The sequence below is a fragment of the Lampris incognitus genome, chromosome 5 (genome assembly GCF_029633865.1).
Source record: "Lampris incognitus isolate fLamInc1 chromosome 5, fLamInc1.hap2, whole genome shotgun sequence".
In the NCBI taxonomy this organism is placed as follows: Eukaryota; Metazoa; Chordata; class Actinopteri; order Lampriformes; family Lampridae; genus Lampris; species Lampris incognitus.
In genome coordinates this window covers 13,136,315-13,163,050 of record NC_079215.1, presented here as the reverse complement: position 1 = coordinate 13,163,050, position 26,736 = coordinate 13,136,315, and the positions used below count along the sequence as shown (strand labels likewise).

At 45.9% G+C, this 26,736-nt stretch overlaps 1 protein-coding gene across 1 annotated transcript; it reads left to right on the top strand.

Moving 5' to 3' along the window:
- Positions 1-11,042: 11,042 nt before the first annotated feature.
- fhip1aa (FHF complex subunit HOOK interacting protein 1Aa) lies at positions 11,043-26,609 on the top strand (the record flags this gene model as incomplete). The annotated part of the gene is given in 12 exon segments (XM_056279763.1): positions 11,043-11,147; positions 14,240-14,614; positions 14,616-14,921; positions 16,600-16,758; positions 16,848-16,934; positions 17,176-17,343; positions 18,933-19,012; positions 19,230-19,432; positions 20,341-21,333; positions 21,467-21,645; positions 22,622-22,742; positions 24,007-26,609. Coding segments are annotated over 12 exon segments (2,979 nt in total), but the record flags the coding sequence as incomplete, so codon positions are not given.
- Positions 26,610-26,736: the final 127 nt, after the last annotated feature.

Sequence of the window (26,736 nt, the reverse complement as noted above, 5' to 3'; positions counted from 1 at the left end):
ACACCGGTTTCTAGGGCCAGTTTGTGAAAGTGTTATTTTTGATTGGCAAGTCTTACTCGTGCACAAATATATTCTCAACAAAAGATTTAGATTGGCTGTTTATTAATCCTTCAAACCTCGGTTTGGTACTCCACCCATCCATCCATTACCCGAACCGCTTATCCTGCTCTCAGGGTGGCGGGCATGCTGGAGCCTATCCCAGCAGTCATTGGGCGGCAGGCAGGGAGACACCCTGGACAGGCCGCCAGGCCATCACAGGGCTCGGTTTGGTACTCTAGCTGTGGATTTATCCGAATCTGCCATAAACAGGCCCACCTCTTATCACTGCATCAAGTGTCTGTTGAAGGAATGATTTTCAGGTATGGTGACAAGGTTTACAGAGGTTATATATTGTTTGTGGGTAGCTCTTGTTACAGATCCAAAAATGAATAATAAATGATTAGGCCTAATAGCTGAAGCAGCTAATTATTACTATTATAATGGGCAAAGGTAACCATGCATGGATTTGCATTCTCGCTTGCCATGTTTACTATGAAAAAGAGAAAACTTCCCCTCACAGTTACCCAAGTGCGGGCAAATATTGAAACTGAACGAACCTGTTGGCCATTTTGGAATACACTGTGTAAACATAAGAACGAAACTCTTCAAGGTTTGGTTAACATCTTACTAAAATTACGGTGAAAATAGCAGATCGCTCTAATAACCTCGCGGCTCACGTTTCGATAGGACAAGTTCAGAGCGGGAGCGAGGAGCTGCAGCTCGGTTTGTGCTCTACTGCTGATATTATCTCTGAACTTTGCTGGCATGTTCTTTCCTAGTTCCATCACACATACCCCCCCACCCCCACCCCATTATCCATGCAAACACAGTTATCTTTCCTTCGGCCACGAGACAGGATGCAAAAGAGCTGTAGAGGAAGTAGCAGTAGAAGATTGGTTGTGCCCTCACAGTAAACACGCCTATCACCTGTAGCGATCTGCAGTTCTTCATGAATAGGCCTGGGTTTACTCCTGCCGACATCATAAGGTGGAGTAATCTCACTGGTTGTCATTGTATATCTGCAGTTAGTATGTGTGGGAGGGGGGAAAATGTTGAGAGAATTTTCAGCGATTCATTGCCATCAGGTTTCAAATAATGGCCAGTCACTGCGGCCTCATGTCTGTTGTCTCCTTTTGACACCTTCCGTAGCGTTATGCAAGGTAACACCTCACTGCCTGGGTGGTGTTTGGCAGCAGGATCGAGACATGCACGCTCTTACTGACTTGTAACAGATATGTTGACACAAGGGTCAAGGGTCACATCCCATTTTGCCAGTATTGATGGCTGGAAGCTAGATAGGAACCTGCAGTTTGGTGTTACCCATTCTATCTTTTGTGTGTCGCCATTTGTCGCTGTCTGCACTATAGCCCCGCTCTAGCCTTATCTCTGCATGGCAGGCCGAGGCAGAGTCTGAACCCCAGCTCTGGGCAAATTGCAGCGTGCCGGCTTCTTTGAACTCCACAACATGGCACATGCATTCTCTTTCCCTCTGAGGGACACCTGTTGGATCCTCTCCTGCTTCTCAGTGCCCACTTGTGAAAATTTGATAGATATTCCTGCAGGTTGTTTTGCACTGCTCTGTTTGTTGACTGTATCTCACATTAGTCATGCATTTATTTCTCTCCGGGCATTGCTCTCATTTTCTTCTTTTCTTTACTTTTGAGTAGACAGACCGCAGTGTGTTTGAGCATGTTACGAAGCTCCTCCGGTGATGACTGAACAAAGTGGTGGGAACAACCTGTTGTTAAAACCATCACATGTTAAACGTCCCCGCCAACGCCCTTCGCCGGCCTTCATCTCGCTCTTGAGCAACCCAACAGAATGCAGTGGAACCAAGCTGTATCTGCTTACATAATCACAAGTCTTATCTTTGGCGCTTGTTGTGCCCTCTACAGTCACTGTTTTGCACCCGTTTGCTCTGTTTTGTTCATTACAACGCGCGTGACTGGCTTGAGGGACTTGTCTTTTAAGGTCAACACAACACCCCGGTTTAGACAGACCGCGGCCCCACCTGAGATTTAAATAAATAATAATAAAAAAAGGCCAGAATCTGGGGAAAATATTGGGATGGGCTACAGGTATCAAACCACACCCCGCCGTTTATTTTATTTTTTTCATTCTTTGGGAATAGCTGTCTACTCTGGACAACACTCAATCAAAATCCACCGTGAAGGGTAGCTAATAACTATAAAACTATATATAAAACTATGGGAAATCATACGAAAACTATGTAAAAAAAACCACTCGATTGAGAACTACTGAGAATACAAAATATGTAACTGGTCTCGCTCTCTGTCTCTCTCTCAAATACTCCTCACGGAAGAATTTGACTCTTTTTTAATTTATTGTAGAAGGTGGAAGGACATAGCCAGGGAGTTGTGACTCATATCATATCAGATCAGATAGCCAAGCCTTTAACAACCCATGGTTGTAATAACGCAGTTATAACCACAGAAGCAACACTTAGCTGAAATTCACTGCTTTGCGTATAGATCATAAAGATTGTGCTAAATGATAAGATATGCACCAGGGTTGATGTCTCTGACTTGGATGTTTCCCAAGTACATTAGTATTCAGTGAAAATATATTGTTTTAGTGTTGTGTAGACTTTTAATTATTGACCTTGCTTATTTTTCAAACATTGTAATGTACATTTTAAATTTGATCGTTTCCAGATTTGTATTCATTCATTTGCGTTTATTCCCTTAGTTCAGATATCTGCTGCTATGAATCTAGAGCCAAGTCCAGCCCCTGCTGGAGATAACCATAGTAATACTAATAACAATAACAACAATATATAATTTATATAATAAATATAATAATAATAAGGGCAGCATGGTGGCACAGTGGTTAGCGCAGTCGCCTCACAGCAGGAAGGTCCTGGGTTCGAGCCGCAGGGTAGTCCAACCGTGGGGGTCGTCCCGGGTCGTCCTCTGTGCAGGCTTTGCATGTTCTCCCCGTGTCTGCGTGGGTTTCCTCCGGGTGCTCCAGTTTCCTCCCACAGGCCCAAAGACATGTAGGTCAGGTGACTCGACCGTACGAAATTTTCCCTAGGTGTGAATCTGTGTGTGTGTGTGTGTGTGTGTTGTGTGTGTGTGTGTGTGTGTGTGTGTGTGTGTGTGTGTGTGTGTGTGTGTGTGTGTGTGGGCCCCTGTGATGGCCTGGCAGCCTGTCCAGGGTGTCTCCCCGCCTGCTGCCCAATGACTGCTGGGATAGGTTCCAGCATCCCGTGACCCTGAGAGCAGGATAAGCAGTTTGGATAATGGATGGATGGATGGATAATGATAATAATCATTACATAGTAGTCAGGAGATGGACACAGAGGTACTAGTGATGCTTTCTGCCACCAACTGTTGTTTCAGTAAGGCTGTACAAAGCCAGATTAGGCACTATCTGGCTCGTCAATGGCTTCACCTGGGGGCCTTAATATTTCAACAGCCCCTTTCGAGTAATGGGTGTGTTTGTCATTGGGTTGCTATGGCCACGACAAGCCATTGTACGTTTCCTGTCTGAATACCACCTTCAGGAGAGAGAAATAGGCCAAGCTCAATCAGACGAAATAGAATCACTGGACATCTTTTCCCCTTGACTACTGGAGGTGGAGGACATAACTGACATCTCTCAGCTACAAAGCATAGTGATGTAGTTTAGAGATGGACATAGTCCCCTTTATATCTAGATGTGTTTAGTTGTTGAACTAGCCTACTTAAAGCTGCAATCCCAAGGCTGATGTTCTTGTTTAAAGGGGAACAGAAATGATTTTCGACGTCATCCGTCTCCATATATCATAGGGGTAACACTCCATTAGCAGCTATGATACCGAAGCGGGTCTTCTGTGTCTCTCTGAAACGTTGCTGTAATTGTGCGGCAAAGACGATCCTAATTTGTGAAACTACAGCCTTACTTCCTGGTTTTACCGCTACCCGAGTTGCGCTACATCGAAAATGGCTACATTTTGTATAAGAAAAATAAATAACAATATTACAGATTGTCCACTAGTGACATCCTTGGAGGACACTTCCTCACAGTTTCAGTGGTTTCTCAGAGACTCAACATAAGGCGGCTCAGTATTATGGTTGCTAATGGAGTGTTTATCCCAACAACATAGAGACAGTGTTGAAAACCGTGATTGTTTCCCTTTAACTTACCGACACCTATCACTACTACCCTACTTACTACCAGAGTGCCTCGGATTCTCTTTAGACTGTCCAGCTCATACCGTGGACTTCCATTACAAGTAGGCTGGAAAGTCATCGTTTTTTTTATATTCTCACTCGACTTCTTGCTCTATCCTTGAAGAGCACTTCATATTTTTTCTTCAGCATCACTAATACTATGCTCTTGACCCACTGCAGCGCTCCCTATTCTTTCTTCTTTACTGACACCTACGCGGACACGTGGTAATCATACCGTTCGACCACTGAAAATTTCCAGAGAGTTGTTCAAAATGAGACTGAGTCACTAGTGCTGTTGTGTCAGCACCTTCCCCAGAACACCCCCCCCCCCCCAAATACCGAGTATTGCTGGTAAGGCTCTCTACAGGCTCGGTCTCTCATATGTTTGTTGGTCGTAACTTTGCTCGTTCTCTAAAATCGCCACTAACAAGCCTTCTCTTTCTGCATTTGGTTGCTATGTTGAAGATGTAAAACACGACGTGCTGTGTTTTTGCCCAGGATTTCCGACCCAACGGTAAGCATTAAAAAGAGCAACTTAAGTCTTAAATATGCATTGCCAGAGATGGCATCAAAAATACATTAACTGGAATGCAAATCTTCTCCATTGTAGCGTTAAAAGGCCCAAAGTAAAGATGTATTTTCCCTGTACGACAACACTGTTCCAGTGTAAGTTTTGATTACTGAAAAAATAAACCATATAACCCTGTTTGAAATGTTCAAAACATGCCCTGCAAGTCCTCTGCAAGAGAAAAAAACAGCCGAGGCGTATACTGAGTTTACAAATTGCTGCAGGTTTTGGCAACTGACTGACTTTAAGGTGTGGTCGACTTTTCATGTTTTTATTGAAACCACTCCTCTGAGTAAAATGTCCGTGATACGAGAAAACTCACGATGTGAGAAACAAGATCCACAGGTGTTTAGTCCTCATAGGCAAGCATTTTCCTTTTTCACTTTGTTTGCCTCTTTTACCCTCAGGGCCTCTCCACACCCACCGGTTGAATAATGACCTCATTAAGGTGGGGCAACATAATAGCCAAGCTTGGGTTGTGTTTTTTTTTTTGGGGGGGGGGTTCCCCCTTTTTCTCCCCAGTTGTACTTGGCTAGTTACCCCCACTCTTCCGAGCCATCCCGGTCACTGCGTCACCCCCTCTGCCGATCCAGGGAGGCTGCAGACTACCACATGCCTCCTCTGACGCGTTATGAATGCCACATCATTCAAGCGCTAGGATTGGCCAGTACTCGTTGTCTCCGTTGGTTGGGTTGGTTAAGGTTAGGGTTAGGGCGGGGTTAGGGTTAAGGTTCGCTAATAGCGTAGGGGTGGGTCTTCTCAGAATCCTAGCGCCTGGATGCTACGTGGGGCGTGTCTTGCCTAGAAGTGCCGTGGGATTCATAATAACGCTGACATGTGGAGTCGCCAGCTGGTTCTTTTCACCTGACAGTGAGGAGTTTCGCCAGGGGGTCGTAGCACATGGGAGGATCACGCTATTCCCCCTTGTTCCCCCGAACAGAGGAGGCGCTAGTGCAGTGACTGGGACACACACCCACATCCGGCTTCCCACCGCAGACACAGCCAATTGTGTCTGTAGGGACGCCCGACCAAGCCGGCGGTAACACGGGGATTCGAACTGTCGAGCCCTGTGTTGGTAGGCAACGGAATAGACCGCTACACTACCCGGACGCCCCCGTGTTTTGGTTTTTTATTTTGTTTTTGGAGGACAAGAAGAAGACAAGAGCACAAGGCCTCTTGTATAAATACTAATTTTTGGTAAACACTGTGTAAGAAACCAGTATCTGACCCGTGTCAGTGTCACAAATGTGAATGAGGTTTAGTGGAAAGATGTGACGCTTTCACAAAATAATCTGCAGTTTGAAACATTTTAAGGCTTAGTTTTATATCTGTTCATGGGTCAATGAGCCGAGCACTGTCATTTCAAAGAGCTGCTTGTAATTAAAAGAAGGCTGAACCCGTTGTCAGAAAGGCACAAGAGGTATGAAAATACTCTGCTTAGATACGCGTCATGGCACACTGTACGTATAGATACGCAGAGGACATGGATACTGTTGTGATACGATCTACAAAACTGTGTGTGCATGCTGCATGCATGCATGCATGTGTGTCTGGTTGTGGTCATATACAATCTCACAAATAAGTATGTACCTTCTAGGCAATCCTTGGAAATAGATACATGAACTTGTGAATGAAAATCAGCGTTGACGCAGCTTCCCCACTTTGGTCAGCTGATGAGAAAGTAGGTCCTCAGCACCTTTTCTTCTCGTTACTCTCACCAGCCATGAGCCCGGGGGAGAGTATTTCTGAAACTACAACTCTGTCCTAGCTGATTTTGCTGTCAGTCTCATCACTAAGTTCACACTCATCATGTCCCCACCTCCTACCAAAATCCCAATGGCGTAATTGTGTCCACACATAGGCATCAAGAGCATCACAAGCCTGAAAAAAATGACTTCCTTTTTGTAAAAAGCTAGCCTATATCAAAAATTCTGTTTGGGAGGGGGGGATTCCCCCCTTTTTTCTCCCCAATTGTATCCGGCCAATTACGCCACTCTCCGAGCCGTCCAGGTCGCTGCTCCACCCCCTCTTGCCGATCTGGGGAGGGCTGCAAACTACCACATGCTTCCTCTGATACATGTGGAGTCGCCAGCCGCTTCTTTTCACCTGGCAGTGAGGAGTTTCACCACGGGGACATAGTTCACCTCATCCCCCCCCCCCCCAACAGGTGCCCCGACTGACTAGAGGAGGCTCTAGCGCAGCGACCAGGACACACACCCACATCCGGCTTCCCAAACCGCAGACACAGTCAGTTGAGTCTGTAGGGATGCCCGACCAAGCCGGAGGTAACACAGGGATTCGAACCGCCGATCCCCATGTTGGTAGGCAACGGAATAGACAGCTGCACCACCCGGACGCTCACACACACGGATATTACATTATTTTTTCGACTAAACTGATGTTTCGCTTGTTGGAAATCTACGTAATTTGGAATTTCGGTTTCCCATTAAGGCCCTATAGTCCCTAGTTGGGAATTGTCATGTATTTGGAATTTCGGTTTCCCATTAAGGCCCTATAGTCCCTAGTTGGGAATTGTCATGTATTTGGAATTTCGGTTTCCCATTAAGGCCTTATAGTCCCTAGTTGGGAATTGTCGTCATGTCTGTGCCACTAAGCCAAAGTTTTAAACAAATTTGGAATACGCTAAATGGTTCAAAATGTCATACACTATGGATTGCACCCTTTTATTATAGTTTTTTTTTTCCTACAGAGACTCAATAATCTCTTTAAATTCACAAGAGGGAGGGAGGCAGTTGCTGCTGCAGTGTTGTCTGAGTGCAGCTAATTACTGCTTGCATCATGCTAATCCGGTACGCTGCTGGTCCCCTGAACTCAGACACACACACACAGCCACTCCAGCTGGCTCCAGACCTGTCTTATCACTCCGCTGAAGGACCAGATTAGAGAGGGTATTAGTGCGAACACAGAGGTACAAGCGACAGAAACCGCTTGCTGTTACTTTAATGGCGTCCAATAACACATTGTTTGACGGTGCCCCCGACAACAGGCCGCCGGCCTGCGCTCTACGGTATCATTGCAGGTTGCCATCTCAGCTGTCTGCCAATACGGCTGATCCCAAGCTCCTGTGTAAACAAGGGAAGAAATCCCCTTGGTGGGTGGTGGTGGTGGTGGTGGGGGGGGTGGGGCATCAAAATCATCCCTCCAACTCTACTAAGCACCACATTGTAGAAAGTTTGCAACCTGCAGCGTTTTTTTTTCTTCCTTCTATCAGGGAGCAGAAAAGATCTGGACACCATCTCTGTTTCTGTCTTCTCTTCCTCTCTCTCTCTCTCTCTCTCTCTCTCTCTCTCTCTCTGTGTGTTTACACTACTTTGTACTGATACAGAGTTTTCTGCTACACCCCCTCCCGCCCGGAAACCCACGTTGTTGAACTGTTGCTGGTCCAGGCATCAACAGCAGCACATCGCGCGTTATCCGCGACGCTTCCTCGGTTCGGCAGCAGTTCATGCGATCGGTGCGTGGCCCGTTCGCCGCAGAACCGATCCCGCGGTGTTTGGCACATTAGTTTGCCTCGTCTTTAGACCGCCACGAGAAACCGTCCCCGCCGCGGGCTGATCCTCGTCGCAGGGAGCGATTAACTCTCGCACGGCCCGGGGCCTCTCATCGTTGAGAGGGGCGCCAATTATACCGCGGCGCTAATTGGACTGGACAGCGGCGTTATTCTCCCACGAGGGAGGTTGAAGACGCGACATTCCCTGAGAAATACTTCACTGAGACGCAGCCGAGCCGAGTCTTGATGGCCCGGTATGGATTCGGACGTTGCAGCCGTCATGTTAACCCCTTCCCTCCCTCCTTGTCTGTTCATCCCCCCCCCCCTTCCCTATTTCCTCTCTCTCTCCTCCTTCTGCTCCGTTTCTCCTCCTCCTCCGCCCCCCCCCCCCCCGTGAAACCCCTCTCCCCATCCAGTCGCGTTCTAAGCCTCTTACTCACATCCCGTTACTTGGGCACACCACTTTTCACACCGACGTCCAACTTCACCGCGTCGGCCGCTCCCCTCCTCCCCCTCTCCCCCACCTCTCCCTCTCCCTCCCGGTCTCACATGTCCGTGTCGTTCCCGTCCCGACAGGGCAGCGATGGGGCCCGTGTGCGTGTAGCGGTTCGGAGGGGGGGGGATTCTGAAGACTTCCGAGCGGCCATGCTTCCGCCAAGGTAAGCGTCCGTCTGACGGAGAGCGTAACACGCCGTCCGCTCTGCCGCCACATTCCTTCACGCACAGAAAGAGAAAAGGGGAAAAAGTCCTCGCTATAGCGCGAGAGCCCTCCGCTAACTTGAAGCAGATGTGAAGCGGCGCAGAATGTGTGTGTGTGTGTCTCGGTTACGCCTGAGCGCCGTGGTTGGTTGTGAAGTTTTAGCGGTATCGGGGTGGGGGGGGGGGGGCAGAGTTCATTCGGGGAAGGGGCGCGCAGTGATTGGTTAAGAGAGTTTTTTGCCCTCCCGAGGGACGCGAACTGATCTAACGTGGCGCTGCGGTGGCTGCTGCTGCTGCGCACGCTACGGTCCATCTGCGGTGACGTAAACGAGACGTTAAGGTCGTAACGGTCCTCTTACATATACTGTTTTATATTCATACCGTAACGTGCACGGATAACAAGGCACGCTGGCCGCTGGCTCGCGGGTCTGACCCTTTAGTCGAGCGGATAGCGACGCCTCCTGCGGTGCGGGCGGTACGGGTTCGCTCCCCGGTCGCGGCAGTTCCAGTGGTTGCGTTGTCCCCCCCCCGAATTCGCCACAGTATGTGTCTCTCGCTTTATATCGTATTTTAAGCGCGTGCAGCACCTCGGTTCAACCGTGGTTGTTTTAAATGCGCTACGTGAATAAACTTGACTTGACCTATTGGCCGAGGGTGGACGCACGACCCAGTAGTGTCTCGTGCTGTTAACAGACCGCTTGCAGACGTGTGTTTTGTTTAGCTGCTAGTTTTGTTTGTTTTATGACGCTGTCTGTACTGCGGGGTCTTAAACAAAAAAGAGAGGAAAAGCGACGCATCAGACTCGAGTGTGTTTGGTATGGGTAGGCTCCCTTGAACGTGACTGTGATTTTCCAGCACGTACAGGCACTTGGCCGGTGGCGGCCTTCTGCAGTGGAAGGATAGTCGTCACCTCCATGTGCAAGATCAGGAAACAGAGAGGGAGACGATGCAGCTGACTGTCTGTGTGTCTGTGTGCTGCAGGCTTGCAGCTGGCTAGTGACACACAGACGAGCTGCAGATGAAAACACATTACAATACTGATATTGATGTAGCTTCAATGTTTTTTTTCACGTTCCACAATTTCACACCGTGTGTCACTCCTGACGTTGCCAGAAAAGTTTCTAGTGTTTTAAAAGAACAGTGACAAACATGGCAAAAGGCACATATAATTGTATTTAAACTGTCAGTTTATCATCTGACTGTCACAAGTTCACACTTGAGGAGGGGGGGGGCATCTTTAACATGTAAACTTAACTTTGCATTCGGCTGCAAGCTGGCTTTGGGCTATTTTTTGTCCATCTTAGTGTATTTACTTTTCACACGCAGACAAGCAATGTGAGCAATGTGGACTTCGCCTAACGTGAAATGTGGCAAAATATTTTCCCCAAGCAACATAATGATATGAAGCATTATACCATAACCCCATAAAACCCCCCCCCCCAAACCAGCAGGTTTCTACTTTTGCTGTTCCACCACATTCGGCCAGAGTAATTAAAACTCAGCTTCTGTAATCTTATACAATATAAGTTTTTTTTTTGCAATGAACATAATGTCAGGAGGACACCTGGCATGTGTAACAGTCCAATGACATAGTCTGAGAGGGATTTGGCATCTGACAGCCGTGTCTAAAATGTGGCAGGCAACTCCGAGAGCCGAGGACGAGCAAGTATGTATGTGCCGCAAAACATTCCCTTCCTCCATTAAGTGATCTCACTGTGTCCTTGTCTTGTTCTCTGTCCTGCATGCCTGTCATAGCTGCTGTCTAACCGTGGCGAGAGAGAGAAAAATGTGTGAGAGAGTTTGCATGTCTGTGTATCTGTGAGTGGGATGGAGGATGGGGATTTGAAGCTTTTGTCCACTTATACGCTGTAAATCAACAACGTTAAATGCCTAAGGTAATTTCTATTTGTGACTGCATTTTCAGGTCCACTGCACATTCCCCTTGCTGTGGCTATGGTTGCATCCTGTAACCAGCGAGGACTACCCCCCCACACACACACCTCTGCTGCCTTTGAGATGGTTTAGCCCATGTATAACCTGGTCACCATGATGGGCCTCCATGATTGTCAACAGAAACCGGGATCGACAGTCTGTGGTCCTGAAAGGGGTGGACCCGGAGACCTGTATGATTGTGTTCAAGAACCACTGGGCTCAGGTAAAGCAAGTCCCGCATTTCAGAGCCGTCCTAGTTCTCATAATAACCTCAAAATACCTTGGATTCTTCCCTCCAAACCCCAACTGAACCGTTATCTGAACACCTAAGCTGATAGTTTGAACCCCACTTTAGCAAATACAAAATGCTTAGGGCGTACTGTGTCCGTGATGCCTGATTTCGGCCTCAAACCCTGATAATGGAAACTGAAACCAAAAATGCTGAACGTGCTGTGAAGGTCTAACACTAATCTCCAGTATGGTCATGGCTGGAGGAATCTTGGCTCTGGACGGATGTCTCAGGCTCTTGGCACTTTGTCAGAGCGTGTGTCCTCCGTTAACCCTTACGTAAGCTGCCGCGGCTGCTGGGTCCTTTCCCCCCCCCCCCCCTCTTTCTCAGCCACACCGTGGGACAAATGACCTTACTGTGTTGCAGAGTTACTATCTTGGAAGAGTGCAAAAAGAAGTCTCTTATTCATGTATTTATTTAGTCATTTATTTATGTAAAGTTGGACTGAAACTGAAATCCAAAGATTTTCTAACAATGACTACTACTTTAATCGTCACGCGTTTCGCAATCTCTCTCTACTGAACAAAAATATTCAGTGTAAGTTGTGTCTATTTTTATTCTTGAAAATGCTCTCCTTGGTTCAGCTTCTATTGGCCAATCTTTTTTCAGATACTCATGATGTCATCACACTCATTTACATACAGCTTATGAAATCACATCAGCGAAATATGAAACCCCACCCACCCTTACCGCCAACCTTTGCCTACACTTGTCACTCAAAAGGATGGCTAATGAATATTAATGAGGAATAGACCATAGACTGACTCTCTCTCTCTCTCTCTCTCTCTCTCTCTCTCTCTCTCTCTCTCTCTCTCTCTCTCTCTCTCTCTCTCTCCTCTCTCTCTCTCATCTCTCTCTCTCTCTCTCTCTCTCTCTCTCTCTCTCTCTCTCTCTCTCTCTCTCTCTCTCTCTCTCTCTCTCTCTCTCTCTCTCTCTCTCTCTCTCTCTCTCTCTCTCTGCACATGTACATTTTCTGTCATCAGACAGGAAAGCAAGCGAAACTCGGCAGCATTGAGATGGTTAAAGTGTGCAGGGGAGATGGCAGATTATCATGCGATAACCTTGTGAGCCAGACAAATCTTGTAAATTCACCATGTTGAAATTTATCTGGCGAGCTCAGCCGATGTTTTATCAGCTGCGTTTTACTTCTAACTCTGTGTTTCTGTGAGTGGGACCCGTGTTACCACTCCGTTTCCCCATCTAGAGCCGTTTCTCCCGGACAAACGTAGACTAGTTGGGATTTCATTAAAACTTGGGGGTTTGTTAGAAGTGAAGACGTGAAGTAAGTCCTCAAAATGAAAATAGAGCCCTTGTTTGTCATCATAGCTTGTGTTGCATTAGACAGTTGGCCGGTGCAGTTTCCAGCCTGTCAAGATTTAAGTACATGCTTAGTTAACCAGTAGGCTGATAAATGTACCCTTGACTTGGTTTCAGATCAGAAAACATGGACATCGAAGTACCATGCTTAGTGAAGTGCCCTTCCCCTGTTCAGTTTATGACTTAAATTTCCTTCTCTTCAGGTCTCGCTTTACTCGTCATTGTGTTGTGACGCGTGTCGACAACTGGTTGTTGTCGGACAATACCCAGGATTTGAGTCCTGTATTTTTGGATGCCGTTTGTTGCTAGTCGGTGTGGTTTTGCACAAAAACCACTCGGTGCTAGATATGAGTAATCCCTCCAGAGCCAGGAAATCTGTCAAATTCACACGTGTTTCTGTTTGGTGACAAGGATTTATATTTGTTTATATTACATATTTGCAAAACGAGGGGAAAGCGGTCGACTTTGCTCTCGAACTGATGCGACGACAGTGCTTCTCACGCACACCTTTCATTTACTTGACCTCCCCTCCATTACTGTGTCTATTGTACCGACATGAATGTCATCCTCCTGGATGGCGTTCCATCAGCCATGCCTCAGTTCTCTGTGAACAGGCCGTCGTCATAGGAAGCGCGGGCTGGCCGGGGACACTGGGGCCATTGTTGTGACTCTGGTTTCTACACAAGAGAACATACAAGGGTGGCACTTGCTAGACAAAGGGCTGTTTCACGCCGCTCTTCCAAAGTGATCTGATCTGGCAGTGTGTTGACCTATTTTAACCCCATTTTTTGAATAAAGTGAACTGCGAGAGAGATAAAGGACTGCTTTAGGTGCATGGTCACCGCTTTTTAAGTTATGGCTTGTAAAGGTTAAAGGTGCGTCGCACTCAAACATGATATAAGTACAACCTGTTGAGATGGTATAGGTATCTATAAAAAGAAAATGCTGACCATATCCTACGTGTCAAAAAGCATATACATGCTGGAGCAGGTGTTTCAATTGAGCTCTGCTGTACACTGAGAATTAATAATCATTGCACTGCATACAGTATATAATAATACTATATAAATGTGTGGCACACAAGATATTTCTTATGATTGTTTTGTCAGCAATATTTTTTTTGTTAATATAAATGATTTGTCAGATTATATATTTACTTATTACACTTAACATACAGACACAATCACAGACATATATATATATATAGAAGGTAGTGGTAATAATGTGCATATGTATGTGTGTGTGTATATATATATATATAATAAAAGAAAAGTATTCCTAGAATCACAGCAGAGTAACAAATATGATGACTTAAGGTAGGTTTTGCGTTCTGAACACTAATAGAAAATAGATTTCGATAAAGGTTGCAGGTCCTTGATAGCGTCTTAACTATATTTTAACTCTTACACCTCATAGTAAACCCGCATATTTCTTCTGGGAAACTGCTTTCAATAAGTCCGGCTTCTTTAGCCCCACAGAATTTTAAGCACAGGGATTATCGGGGAAATTGGGTATGTGTCTCGTGTTTTTCTCCAACCATATTCTGTTTTTAGTACAGCAAATTCAGTAATCTCTTGCTAGTTACAAGGTTACAGTGAAGGCCAACACAGCTCAAATAATCAAATCTTGCAGCGTGTAACCAAGACAAATAACCGAAAATATACATCAATAAAATTAATAGTTTGGGTAATGCTCTTCTTGTCCACCAGGTTGTGAAGATTTTGGAGAAGCATGACCCTCTGCGCAGTAGCTCCAGCCTGCCCTCACTGGGTGTCATCAGCCTCAGCACCAGCTCTGGTGGCGGTCTCCGTTTTAGCCCTATCCCTGGCGACGAGGCCAATGCCGTGCAGAACTACGTGGAACACATGCTCTTCCTGCTAATAGAGGAGGAGAGTGGCCAGGCAGGGGCCATGGGCCCCATCCTGGAGTTTGTGGTGATGGAGAACGTGATGGAGCGCCTTTTTGTCTGGAGCCTCCGACGAGAGTTCACGGATAACATGAAGCTGGAGCAGCTGAAGATGTACGAGATGCTGGTGGGCCAAGCACGCCAGCCGCTGCTGCACCACAAGCCCATCCTGCGACCGCCTCATGATGCTGCTGTCTTCCTGCTCTGGCACAGCAGCGCCTGATGTAGAGACCGAGCTGGTGCTTTTGCTTAACCAGCTGTGCTGCATCTTGGCCAAAGACCCCTCGGTGCTAGAGCTCTTCTTCCATACCAGCGAGGACCAGGGAGCGGCCAACTTCCTGATCTTCTCCCTGCTCATTCCTTTCATCCACAGGGAAGGCACCGTCGGCCAGCAGGCCAGAGACGCCTTGCTGCTCATCATGTCATTGTCTGCTGAGAACGAACGTGTGGCCAAACACATTGCAGAGAACACATACTTCTGTCCGGTCAGTCCTGTATGATGATCAGTGGGTCTTCTTTCCTTTCTCTAACTGACCTTAAATGCTTGACTTCTTTTTGAACTCAGTTAAGTGTACCATTTTTTTAAGTTGAAGGTATACAGATGAGTAAACAGCATATTTTTGTTGTGACCAACCACACCTACCCCCTCTCCAACTGAATGCCCTTCAAAACTGTTTGAGGATATCAAAAGGGAATATATACACCCGACTATATCAGATATCATTTAGCTCATAAAGCCAGCATATGCACATCAGCTTTCATTTAAAAGACACGACTTTGACATGTCCCCTGTCCCCTGTCTGTCCCCTTTGTCATAGCCATTTGCATTTTGACTTTATAGGGGGAAAAAAAATACAGACTTCCATTTTTTGGACTAACGGATAAAGGTCTTAGCTGTACTTCTGATGTCAGGGAATTATCTGACAGGGAGGAAGGCAGAGGAGGGTTCATTTGCTCTACAGGGAGCGCTCAGAATGAGGAAGCAGAAGGGTGCAGAAAATTACAACAAGTACACATCGCTACCCACATCTACGCAAATCACAAAACTTTTTCAGGGTACAACGATCTACATGTTGACATTAAGTGCAGAATACAGCATGCATACATCTACGTCTAGGAAAAAGTAACGATAGGGAACTGTTAAATCACATCATGCTGTTTCTATATTTCCTGTTGATTCTGCGTATCTTCAGCTGTCAGTGTTATCTCGTTGGAAGAATCACTGCCCAACAGTTCAACCTCTTATCTCATGCATAAATCCCTCGGGAAGCTATCCAAGAGCCAGAGTAAGATGAAGGAAAGCTGAAATGTAGGTTACTGTAATGGCCTGGTTACATTTCCAGTGCATAGAAGGTGTAGGGCAGTGGTGGGGGGTGGAGGGGGGGGGGAATTGAAATACACATTTTGATGTTAGTCTGAATGATAATGGGATACAATGGAATGCAGTTATTTTTAATTGTGACCATTGCATATTGATACTATATGTTAAGTGTCATGAGTCATTTATATAAATATGATGAAAGATAAGAGCCACAAACTGAGAGCCCCTCCCGTTTCTCATCTCATGTGCTGCTTCATTAACGCTTCATTAAGCCTTTGACATTCCGTCTATAATTAATCTAAGGCCCGCTATCTTTTGCCACGTATATAAGAGGGTGTCAGTGCCACAAGACTGATGCTCCATTTTTACACCCAGCTTGCAGTACCAGATCATCAGCATAATGGTCCCTGTGCCCGATTTACTTTGGTACCAGCTAAGACTTGGAAGTTATATTACCATTGCACTATAGTATAGCATACATAGACATTTTATGACAAACTAGACTGCTCAATTACCTGATCTAGAGAAAGACACCAAGTTGTCTCTCTACACGTAACAAAGACAGAATACTGTTTAAATCTAATCAGAGTCCATGCCGAAAGTGCCTTATTTTTTATCTACAAGGATATTAGTTCAACATTGGTATCATAAACAACTGAAAATGGCTCATTGACTTTACATACTGTTTCTTCTGCTATAATGTAAAACACAAGGGTAAATGCTTTTACTCAAAATGACAGCAGGTACCCCCAGTTAAGCTCGTGACATTCTTTAGCATAACGTAAATGTTAGTTTAGTGTAAATACTTGGCTAACTGTCCAGATCTGTCTTGTTTCTCTTAGGTGCTAGCCACAGGGCTGAGTGGCTTATACTCATCTCTGCCCACTAAACTGGAGGTGCCGAACGAAGAGTGGCATTGTCTCCACAGGGACGACTGGCAAAAGATGCCCGCCCTCGTCCAGTTCCTCAACTCGCTGGAATTCTGCAATGCTGTCATACAGGTGACAGGGACACACATGCAAATGCAGATGGCTCTCTCCTTTGTCTTTACTTAAGGCTTGGCATGCAGCATTGATTTTATTTTTCCCAGGTGGCCCACCCCAGTATCAGAGACCAGCTGGTTAGTTACATCTACAATGGATTCTTAGTGCCTGTCCTAGCACCAGCTCTTCATAAGGTGAGTGGCCATCATTCTCCTCTTCACTTATCTGTTTACTTATGTGAAAATGAATTATGCACGATACTCTTTAAATAAAGTAGTATTTACCAATATGGGCTTGGGGAAGACCTGAAGTCATAGACTCTACAGTACTTGAGTTTTTATACTCCAAATTCGTATCAGCATATCTGCAATGCATCAGTTTCTAAAACCTGGCGATACTTAATTGTGCCACTTGATGATCCCTCCATCTTTGCAGCTGACCTTAGAAGAGGTGATGACCACCACAGCCTACCTTGACCTGTTCCTGAGGAGCATTTCTGAGCCAGCCCTGCTGCAGACATTTCTCTCCTTCATTCTCCTCCACCGACATGAGAACGTTCAACTCCTGGATACACTGGTCAGCCGTATCAACACCCCCTTCCAGGTACAGGAGGTCACAAGCAGATTGACGTTAAGACGGTGTGTTTAGGAAGTCAATTCTAACAACATATGATGGCAGTTTTAACAATGTATGATGTTACTAAGGGGGAGCCTTTACATGCTCCCTCTTGGTAACATCATAGATGTCGTCAAGGTCTCCACTTCCTCTGCTACGCCGATGACGTCCAGCTCTACATCACCACTACATCCATCATTACTGCAACTCACTCCACTCTAACCAACTGCCTCACCGAAATTAAATCATGGATGCAAACCAACTTCCTCACGCTACATTGTGATAAATCTGACACGATTATCCTCGGTCCCAAAGCACTTACCAAAACCCTCCCCACACATCCACAACCTCGGAATCATTTTCGACAGCAACCTCTCCTTTGAACACCACGTCAATAAAATCACCAGAACTGCCTTTTTCCACCTAAAAAACACAACTCGTCTCCACTCATCACTCTCCTTCTCTGCTGTCGAAACTTTGATCCATGCCTTCATCACATCCAGAATCGACTACTCCAACAGTATTCTTTATGGCTCATAATCCAAAGTCCAAAACAAACTCCAGTACATCCAGAACGCTGCTGCCCACCTGCTCACCCACTCCCGCTCCCGTGATGACATCACTCCTGTCCCCCAGAACCTCCGCTGGCTCCCTGTCCCACAATGGATCCAATTCAGAGACCTTCTCCCTACTCACAAATGCCCTCCATAACCAGGCCCCCTCCTACCTCACGACCTGCTCCACTACCGTACTCCTTCCCGCCACCTTCGCTGCTCCGATGCCAACCTCCTGTCTCACTTGTGTGGGGGGGGCCTCCGGGTAGCGTAGCGGTCTATTCCGTTGCCTACCAACACGGGGATCGCCGGGTCGAATCCCTGTGTTACCTCCGGCCTGGTCGGGTGTTCCTACAGACACAATTGGCTGTGTCTGTGGGTGGGAAGCCGGATGTGGGTATTTGTCCTGGTCGCTGCACTAGCGCTCCTTCTGGTCCCCCGGATCGACAGAGAGGGGGTGGAGCAGCGACCGGGATGGCTCAAAAAAAAAGAGCAGGGTAATTGGCCAGATACAATTGGGGGAGAAAAAGGGAGAAAAAAAAAACCTTGTGAGGCATCATTAACATTGATGTGTTCCTTCCATCACTACTCCAATATATTAATGTCCCAAGGTTCCCTGTCCAGTATTTGGTGCACCTGCAGTGTCTTGAATACTGAAGTAGATGTGTGTTTTTCACATTTGCCATGATAAACTGGTTTGTAACTCCCACATTGATCCTCAGCACAAATTGATGCAACACTTGAGAAAAATTATCCTTGATAGCACAAAGTGTTTTAAGTATTCATTTTTTCTCCCCCGTCAAAATTGGAAAATGCTGCTTATAAAACAAGAATCCCTGACCTGTTGTATCCTCATAATCACTCACTTTCTCTGATGGTTTGGAAAACTTGTTCTGCTTTTGCATCAATTCATTTGTGAACAAATTTTTTTTTTTTTTTGCATAAACTGCAGCACTTTTCACTGTTACTTTTACTTACAACCTCTGTGGTTTTTTTTGTGATTGATTTCATTCACTGCTGCAGCTGGGCATCGTTTCACTGGCACTGTTCCGCACTCTCATCGGCTTATACTGTGAGGATGTGATGCTGCAGCTCATACTGAGGTGCGTGGGAGACACATACACACACACACACACACACACACACACACACAGCATGGAACATCTAATTGGTTTATGGCGTGATGAGTTTCCACTCTGTACTCCCTACGGTGTAGGCGCGTGTCACCGTCTGCTCCCACCCCTCGCTCCCGCCCCGCTTCTCACCCTCCTACCACCCACTGGGTTACCTAACAGGATCCGCTCCACTCTGTCCCTCCAGGTACCTGATCCCTTGTAATCACATGATGTTGAGTCAGAGACGTGTGGTAAGGGAGAGGGACTGCTACTCGGTGTCAGCAGCGAAGATCCTCTCTCTAACACCATCGTGCTGCTCACCAGAAAACAGCCCCCCACCGCTCCGACAGCTCCACTCAATCCATTGGTCCAAGGGCACAGAGAGTCCCGGCAACGCCGGCACCACGGGTAAGGCGGAGGGGGTGTCGGAGAGTGTATAACGTGTTTTAAATGGAGGATGATGTATACATTTGATAAGTATCCTTTCAATAATGTGCTTAGAATATTTGTTACATAACATCGAGAGGTCATCTATACCGAATTTCTGCCAATAAAGTCTTTACAAAATAAAGAAGTCAATTAGATGACTGATGAAACGTGTCTCTCAATAACGGTGTCCAGAAGAACTGAGTCAACTTTCTGTGAGTATTTAACTTGCTCTCATTCCCCTTGAGAAGAATGAATGCTTTAAGTTAGATAAGTTATGTTTTGCAGAACAGTCAAACAATTGATCGCTTTTGCTCAATTTTCTAATCTTTTTTTACCCTTTCACTTTTTTGTAATATTTAATGCGGCTCTAACTGGCTCCATGCCACTTGTAGATCTACTGCAAAACATATTCCCACCGCAAATCTGTCTTCCGGTGCCATTATTTAAGAGGCTTTTTGCTTCAGACCATCATTAATAACGGCCAACAGTCAAACAAATCAGAACAAAATTCAGATGAATGGAAAGCATGATTATTCCAGTCACTAAGCAGATTAAAAAAGCTCTATGCAATATAATGGGCAGAGAATAAAACGACATAATTTGTGACACACATGAATATGTATGTTTCCCAAAGTCTACCTAAAGAAACTAATTGTATCACAACACACTGCAGGGACTTAACCCCATTTGCATTTAATAGGCAGATTGATATAAGAGGCATGATTATGAGTGTTTTATCAACCGGTGAGATCTCCTGTTGGTTAGGTTTATTAAATCAGTTCCCCCCCTGTGGATATCTGTCAAACTCATTAGTTCTGCTCTGTATGAGTTCTTCATGGAGGTGCAGGGAACATAAATTCATCAACTCTTTGTCTTTGTTTCGTTAGAGAAAAAGGAGAACTTCTTGGACGAGGACAGCTCGGGCAACTCGTGTGTCATCGGGTCAGAGCTGTATCTGGACGTCAGCTATCTCCATTACCTCTATGACGCCCGCCTTGGCATCACCAGCTGTATACGGGCCTGCGGAGTTTGGTCAGCCCCATACGATGGTCAGGATCCCCCACCCGAGGATTACCAACCTGGTGTTCTGGAGGAGGCCGGCCTTAGAAAGTGGCAAGCGCAGACAGTGCCCCGGAAAATTTCATTCGCCCGGGCCTGCCCACCTCAAAACAGTGAGCCACCTGCTGTTCACCAGCCAGAGCTGGAGTGGGATGATAGTTACGATGCTTGCCCGGTGCAGAATGCTGAGACTGTTGTTGAGAGTAAACTCCCACAGATGTCCCCTGCTGAGCCTCCCAGGCACATCCAGGAAATGAGGAGATCAGCCACCATGCTGGTTAAGGGCTCCTACATTGAGGAATCTGACTTCCAGGATGATGTCATGGTTTACAACCTTGTTGCCAAGAAAGACATCAGAGATGGCGAGGGTGTAAAGCACAAACCCAAAGGGACCCAACTGGAAGAAACTCTTTCGGACTTACCAGAGAAAGGGGCTGTCGTTAGAAATGGACTAAGCCTTACCCTTCCAACCTCCAGTAGTGATACTAACAGCACTAAAAGCTCAGACACCAAATCCAAAGATGAAATTGAATGTAATTTCAACATTCAAAACCCCTGTGCTGCTGAGGCTGGAGATGATCTTTTGGCTCAGTATGAGGAACTGATTCATACCTTGAACACTGAGGCAAGTGGAAGTCCAGTCACAGTTGACGGGGAGTTCCACAACCAGATCAAACCCACTGGCGAGGAAGAGGAGGAGGAGGAGGAGATGGATTTTAGCGCTTTCTCTGCAGATACACCAGAACCCGAGAAACTGCCTTCGCCGTTCGGCACCAGTAGAGGTAGATGTGGGATTAAAAGCCATTCAGTACCTTTTACAGGTGAGCGGAATTAAAATACATTAGTGTACCATGGGCAGCTATTTGTATGGCGCTGTGATGTGAAGGGTTCTCTTTTCTATACATATTAGACAACAATAAAATGTTCACCATCGACCCGATTCTCTTTTTATAGGTCCATTCATCAGCGTGCTGTTGTCCCGTCTGGAGAACATGCTGAAAAACTCAGTCCACGTCAACTTGCTGTTGACTGGCATCCTGGCCCAGTTGGCAGCCTACCCACAGCCTTTGCTCCGCTCGTTCCTTCTCAACACCACCATGGTCTTCCAGCCAAGTGTCCGCTCTCTTTACCAGGTAACATAAAACTGAGTGTGTCTACTAGTAATATATATAGAATTGTGTGTGTGTGTGTGTGTGTATTTGAGTGGTGGCTGTTTTTATCACAACAGTTTGCTGGGAGTACCAGACAGAAATGTGGGGGAACTGCCCATAAAAAAAGACCAAATGAACAAAATAAACAAGTTATTATTTGCTTATTAAGCCATTTCGCAAAGAATTAATAAAAAGCCCAGGACGGCCCGGTGAGTAAGGAGACTATCCTGAGGTGCAGTGGTACAACACCCCCCCCCACACACACACACACACACACACTTCCCAACCTCCCCATATTTCAAAGTGACTGCCCTGCTCACTAAATCTGCACCAGCTCCAGGAGAACTGATGGCTTACCCGTGCTGTGTTAAGACGGCAATAAATAGTATTTAAAAAAAAAAGGGAAAAAAGTAACGCTCTGATGTTGACCCTGCGTTGTGTAGGAGGTGGCAGTGAAAACAAACTGCACATGTTGATTGATTGACGTGTTGTGTTTTTATTGAATTCTACTGTAAGAAATTCTATACTTTTGTTCAAAGATGCAAATTAAAGCCGGGTATTGCAAGGAATATGCAAGAAATCTGGTAAAATCAGAGCTCGGGGTGGGGGGGGGGGTGTCACTGTTCTCCCGTAAGATATAGTATCGGGCAACTTCAGTCCTTTGGCTGATTCATGTTTAATGTACAGACGATCAGAAAAGATGGCGCTGGCTGTGGGTGGAACTGGCATCATGGGGGGGGGGGTGTGTTACGAGGAGCACGGCAAGGGATGCACTCGTAATGTGTAAACACTTAATTTCAATCAGGGCTGGTAAACAAGAGAAGATCTGTTTATCTTGAAACTGGAAGTGGTTCTCGTTAGCGCATCCTTTGCATGCGTCCCTTAAGTGCAGCGTGATTAACTAGCATAGACGATGTTTAAATCCACGGCTTATATCGGGTTATACGTGTGCCTCCAGGTCCTAGCCTCCCTGAAAAATGAGATCGACGATCTAGCTGTGACCAGGAGAGATTTTCCTGAGATGATCACAGCCGCCCAGCACTGGCTCCTCGCCAGAGAGGCCTCATTTGGAGCAGAAGGTAACAAATTACCGCGGGCTGGCTATCGACTGTGTAGCGTGTTTTATTTGCTCACGATTAACTCACCACACAAGTGTTGCTTTCATTCATACGATCAACAGAACAATCCATTTTTTGTGAACTTCCAAGTCAAAGAGGATGGTTAGCTCAAAATGACTCCAAATTTCCAGGGGGCATATTTCTAATGACCCCGGTGGTAATTAGGGTTCGGAGTTGTGTTGGCTTGAAGTTCCTCAGTTTCCCCCCCCATGAAACGCTCCCAAGATTATGTCTGTAGTCCGTATCAGATGCATTCAGTCCTATTAAGACGAGAATAAATTCCACTTGATCTTCTTAATTCGCGTCTCACTGCGGTGGAGATTCAACCACGGCCGAGTCCTAAAAGTTCAACGTGCCTTTTCAACTCGACCCCCCCCCCCCCCCCCCCCGTGGTTTCAAAGTCGTGCAAGTTACAACAACATCTTTTTGGGGAAAATGTTCTTCTCGCGTAGATTTTTGAAGACGCTTTTTCAAAAGAGTGAACTTAATCTCTCTGCCTTGCTTTTTTTTTTTCATGGGCATGTTGACATGCTTTGAAAACCCACCCCTTGAAATTCTGTTTAATGGCGGTGGAAATGATTTGGAAAAACGAAGATCTCATTAAGAGGAATATGGGATGAGTGTAAAACTTCTAACAAATGTATTTTCCAACCCGGTCTTGTATGTATGCACACTGTATGCACACTGTATGCCCAGCTTGGGAGGGACAAAATTCCATCCTCTTAGAAAATTTGTGTGTATGGGGTCGGGGCGTCTGGGTAGCGTAGCGGTCTATTCTGTTGCCTACCAACACGGGGATCACAGGTTCGAATCCCTGTGTTACCTCCGGCTTGGTCGGGCGTCCCTTCAGACACAATTGGCCGTGTCCGCGGGTAGGAAGCTGGATGTGGGTATGTGTCCCGGTCGCTGCACTAGCGCCTCCTCTGGTTGGTCGGGGCGCCTGTTTGGGGGGGGGGACTGGGGGGGGAATAGCGTCATCCTCCCATGTGCTACGGCCCACTGGTGAAACTCCCCACTGTCAGATGAAAAGAAGCGACTGGCGACTCCACATGTATCGGAGGAGGCATGTGGTAGTCTGCAGCCCTCCCCGGATCGGCAGAGGGGGTGGAGCAGCAACCGGCATGGCTTGGAAGAGTGGGGTAATTGGCCAGGTACAGTTGGGGAGAAAATAGGGGAAAAAAATCCAAAAGAAAAAAAAAGGGAAAATTTGTGTCTATGTTTTCAGACAAACATGGCAGCGATCCCAGAGCGTCCATCAGTGCAGAGGGTGGCAGGATCTTGAGGAGTTCACCCCCAGCGCAACCTAAAACCATCTCCCCGGCCCGGACCGAGGTCTTCGCTGCCATCCTTTTCACAGAGTTCCTGAAAGAACTGGCTGCCATTGCACAAGAGCACTCCATCTTATCCTACATTCCCATGGAAGAGTAACGGCGTCTCGCTCGGGCTCAGCGACATGTTCGTTCGTCATCTTTTTTTCGAACTTTCTAAAAACTGATTGTAGATGGTTTCCTGTTTGTTCGGGTTTTATTTTTCCAGCACTACTTGACGAAGGACAAAACCTCACAGGCTGAATGATCTACAGCTGTTTTGAAATAACTTAGAATGAGATCACATGTTTTCCTAACAAAGATTGTCAAAGGGCCTTGGTGGAACAGGTACATTTTAGCCTTTTCTTTTTTTTTTTACCCTTTTTAACTCAAAACTGTCTTTATAGACTGTCTTTTATATAACCTGTTGTGCAACTGAGCAGGAGGTCTAAATTTGCAACTTGGGACACGGAGACCCCATTTACTGCTCTTGGTTTAAGTCCTGTACCGTGCAATACAACATGCTAGCTTCAAGTCAACCAGTCCAAAGATTGAATAGGAATGGCGATCACACAGAAATCCCCGATGTCTTTCCTTAAGAGCTTCGGTACAATGTCCACCATGGACATCAGGACCCCAGCCTGGTTATGAATGTCCTCTGCAAACAGCTGTAAGTATGATGTCCAAAACTCAAGGGTGGTGTCGAACAAAACCTACTTAAGTGGCCTTTCTCGTGCGACGCCATAGGGCTTCATATGTTAACCGAGCACCAAGTGGAGCCTAGGTTTCACACGGTCCTTCGAGAGCGGGAACCCAAAACCTCTCTGCAAAAATACTGATCTGACTGTACTTGTTTTGTGTTTGTTAGGTGGGAATACTGGTTCCGGTGGTGGCGTCATCACATTAATATCCGTGGAGGCACGTGTCCAATTTTAAGAATTACTTTTTGTCTCCACAAACGGATAAAACCGCCACGGTCTGTTACTCAAGAAAGACTGTTCCACTGCAATCCTTGTATTTTAAATATAGCGTATTTGTCTGGACTTTCCTCTGATGATTCAGAACTGTACCTCAGGAGCTATTGAGCACACACACGTTTCAATCACGGTACTCCAGCGGCCTTGGGTGAAGCCATATCTCTGTAAGGCGCCAGCAATACACGTCCACGTGTTCTTCACCTCTGACGAATCGACGTGTCGGACTTGTGCGACGAAAACGCGGAGTGCTCCCGATCTGTTTGTGTTGCCTTAACTTTAGCACCGCTTTATATTGTACATTCATGTAGGACGAAATGTTCCAACGTATTGGCACACTATGCAAATTAGGGATATCGCAGATGTATTTTCTTATTGGGAGCGGGTATTTATGCTTTTCTGAGACTTTCTATTGCCTTTTTTTTGTGTTATTTTCAGAGAGGTGATACTTGAGTTGTTTTTTTTTGGGGGGGGGGGCGTTGTTGCAGTTTTTCCTCACTGTTCTTTGATTAGGAGATATTTGGGCTTTGCGTATTGTTTATAGTGGCTATAATGGATTTAAAATGTCACAACTGGTAGAGCGGTGATTGTGCTTGCTTAAAAAACAACACACAATCGGATGTTAGCAGATGACCTAGTGCAAATTCCCTTTATTATAGTCCAAATATTGGACACGGGTTTTGCTTATTACACAAGGTGGTACAGTTTTGCGAGCTATATTTTGTTACGAAGCATGCATGTTAACTTAACTTGCTAGGAGAGGTGTACTTGTCATTGCTGCCTAAATTTAGCATTTGATTCACAGGCTTGCCTAATTCTTAGAATGGGTTCGTTCACACAGGAATGAAATAGGTCATGAATTATATGAAACGAATGAAAATCAATCAGAAAGCTGTTTTGATATTTATAATTTATTTTGCACGGTGGGCTTTCAAGAGTAAGTCTATTTAAAAAAAAAAGTCTCGCTTCTTGCCAGCATCAACGCTCTTACAATCTCTATGAAGCCCATAATGTGCACTGTTACACTTTATAAAGATTATGATGTTTGTCTATAAGGTGACCAGGAACCCCGGTTTCCGGGTCAAATGGTGTGTACAACTTGTCCGATGTAGTTTTTGCAATTTCGTTTCATTCAGTTACAAAAAATATCTTCTGCTTTCTCAGATGCACCAGTCTAATGAATCGGTCGTGAAAACGTGCATTTAAATTATTTTGTGGACAAAAGGGGGCGAGTACTTAACAAGGCAACTCTATCTGCACGGCTCAGCGTTTTTGGTTTTTACCGGTTTTCACCGGAAAACACCCAGATTTTTAAACTGATTTTCACCCGGATTTTATGTTTCCATAGATCCAAAAATTGTTCCTGTTCGTGTGAGGTTATGTAACAGTGGCCTCTTGTGGCGAAATTCGGCATGCTGGATGGCTTTGAAAAATAAAAACCGAAAACGCTGAGCCTTGTCTATCCGATAGTCTTATAGGTCGGGCTGTCTCTTTCACGACCTGATCAATGTGAACGTCTTGTATCATAAGACAAAAAAAAAATCAAACGTTACTTAAATTTGACATTTTTTTCTGCATGTGATTTGATAAGCAGATATGTGGGTCACCTTTTGTTTTTCTGTTTCTTTGTAAGTCCATCCAGTTTCTACTCAATGCTGTGCAGCTAATAAAAGC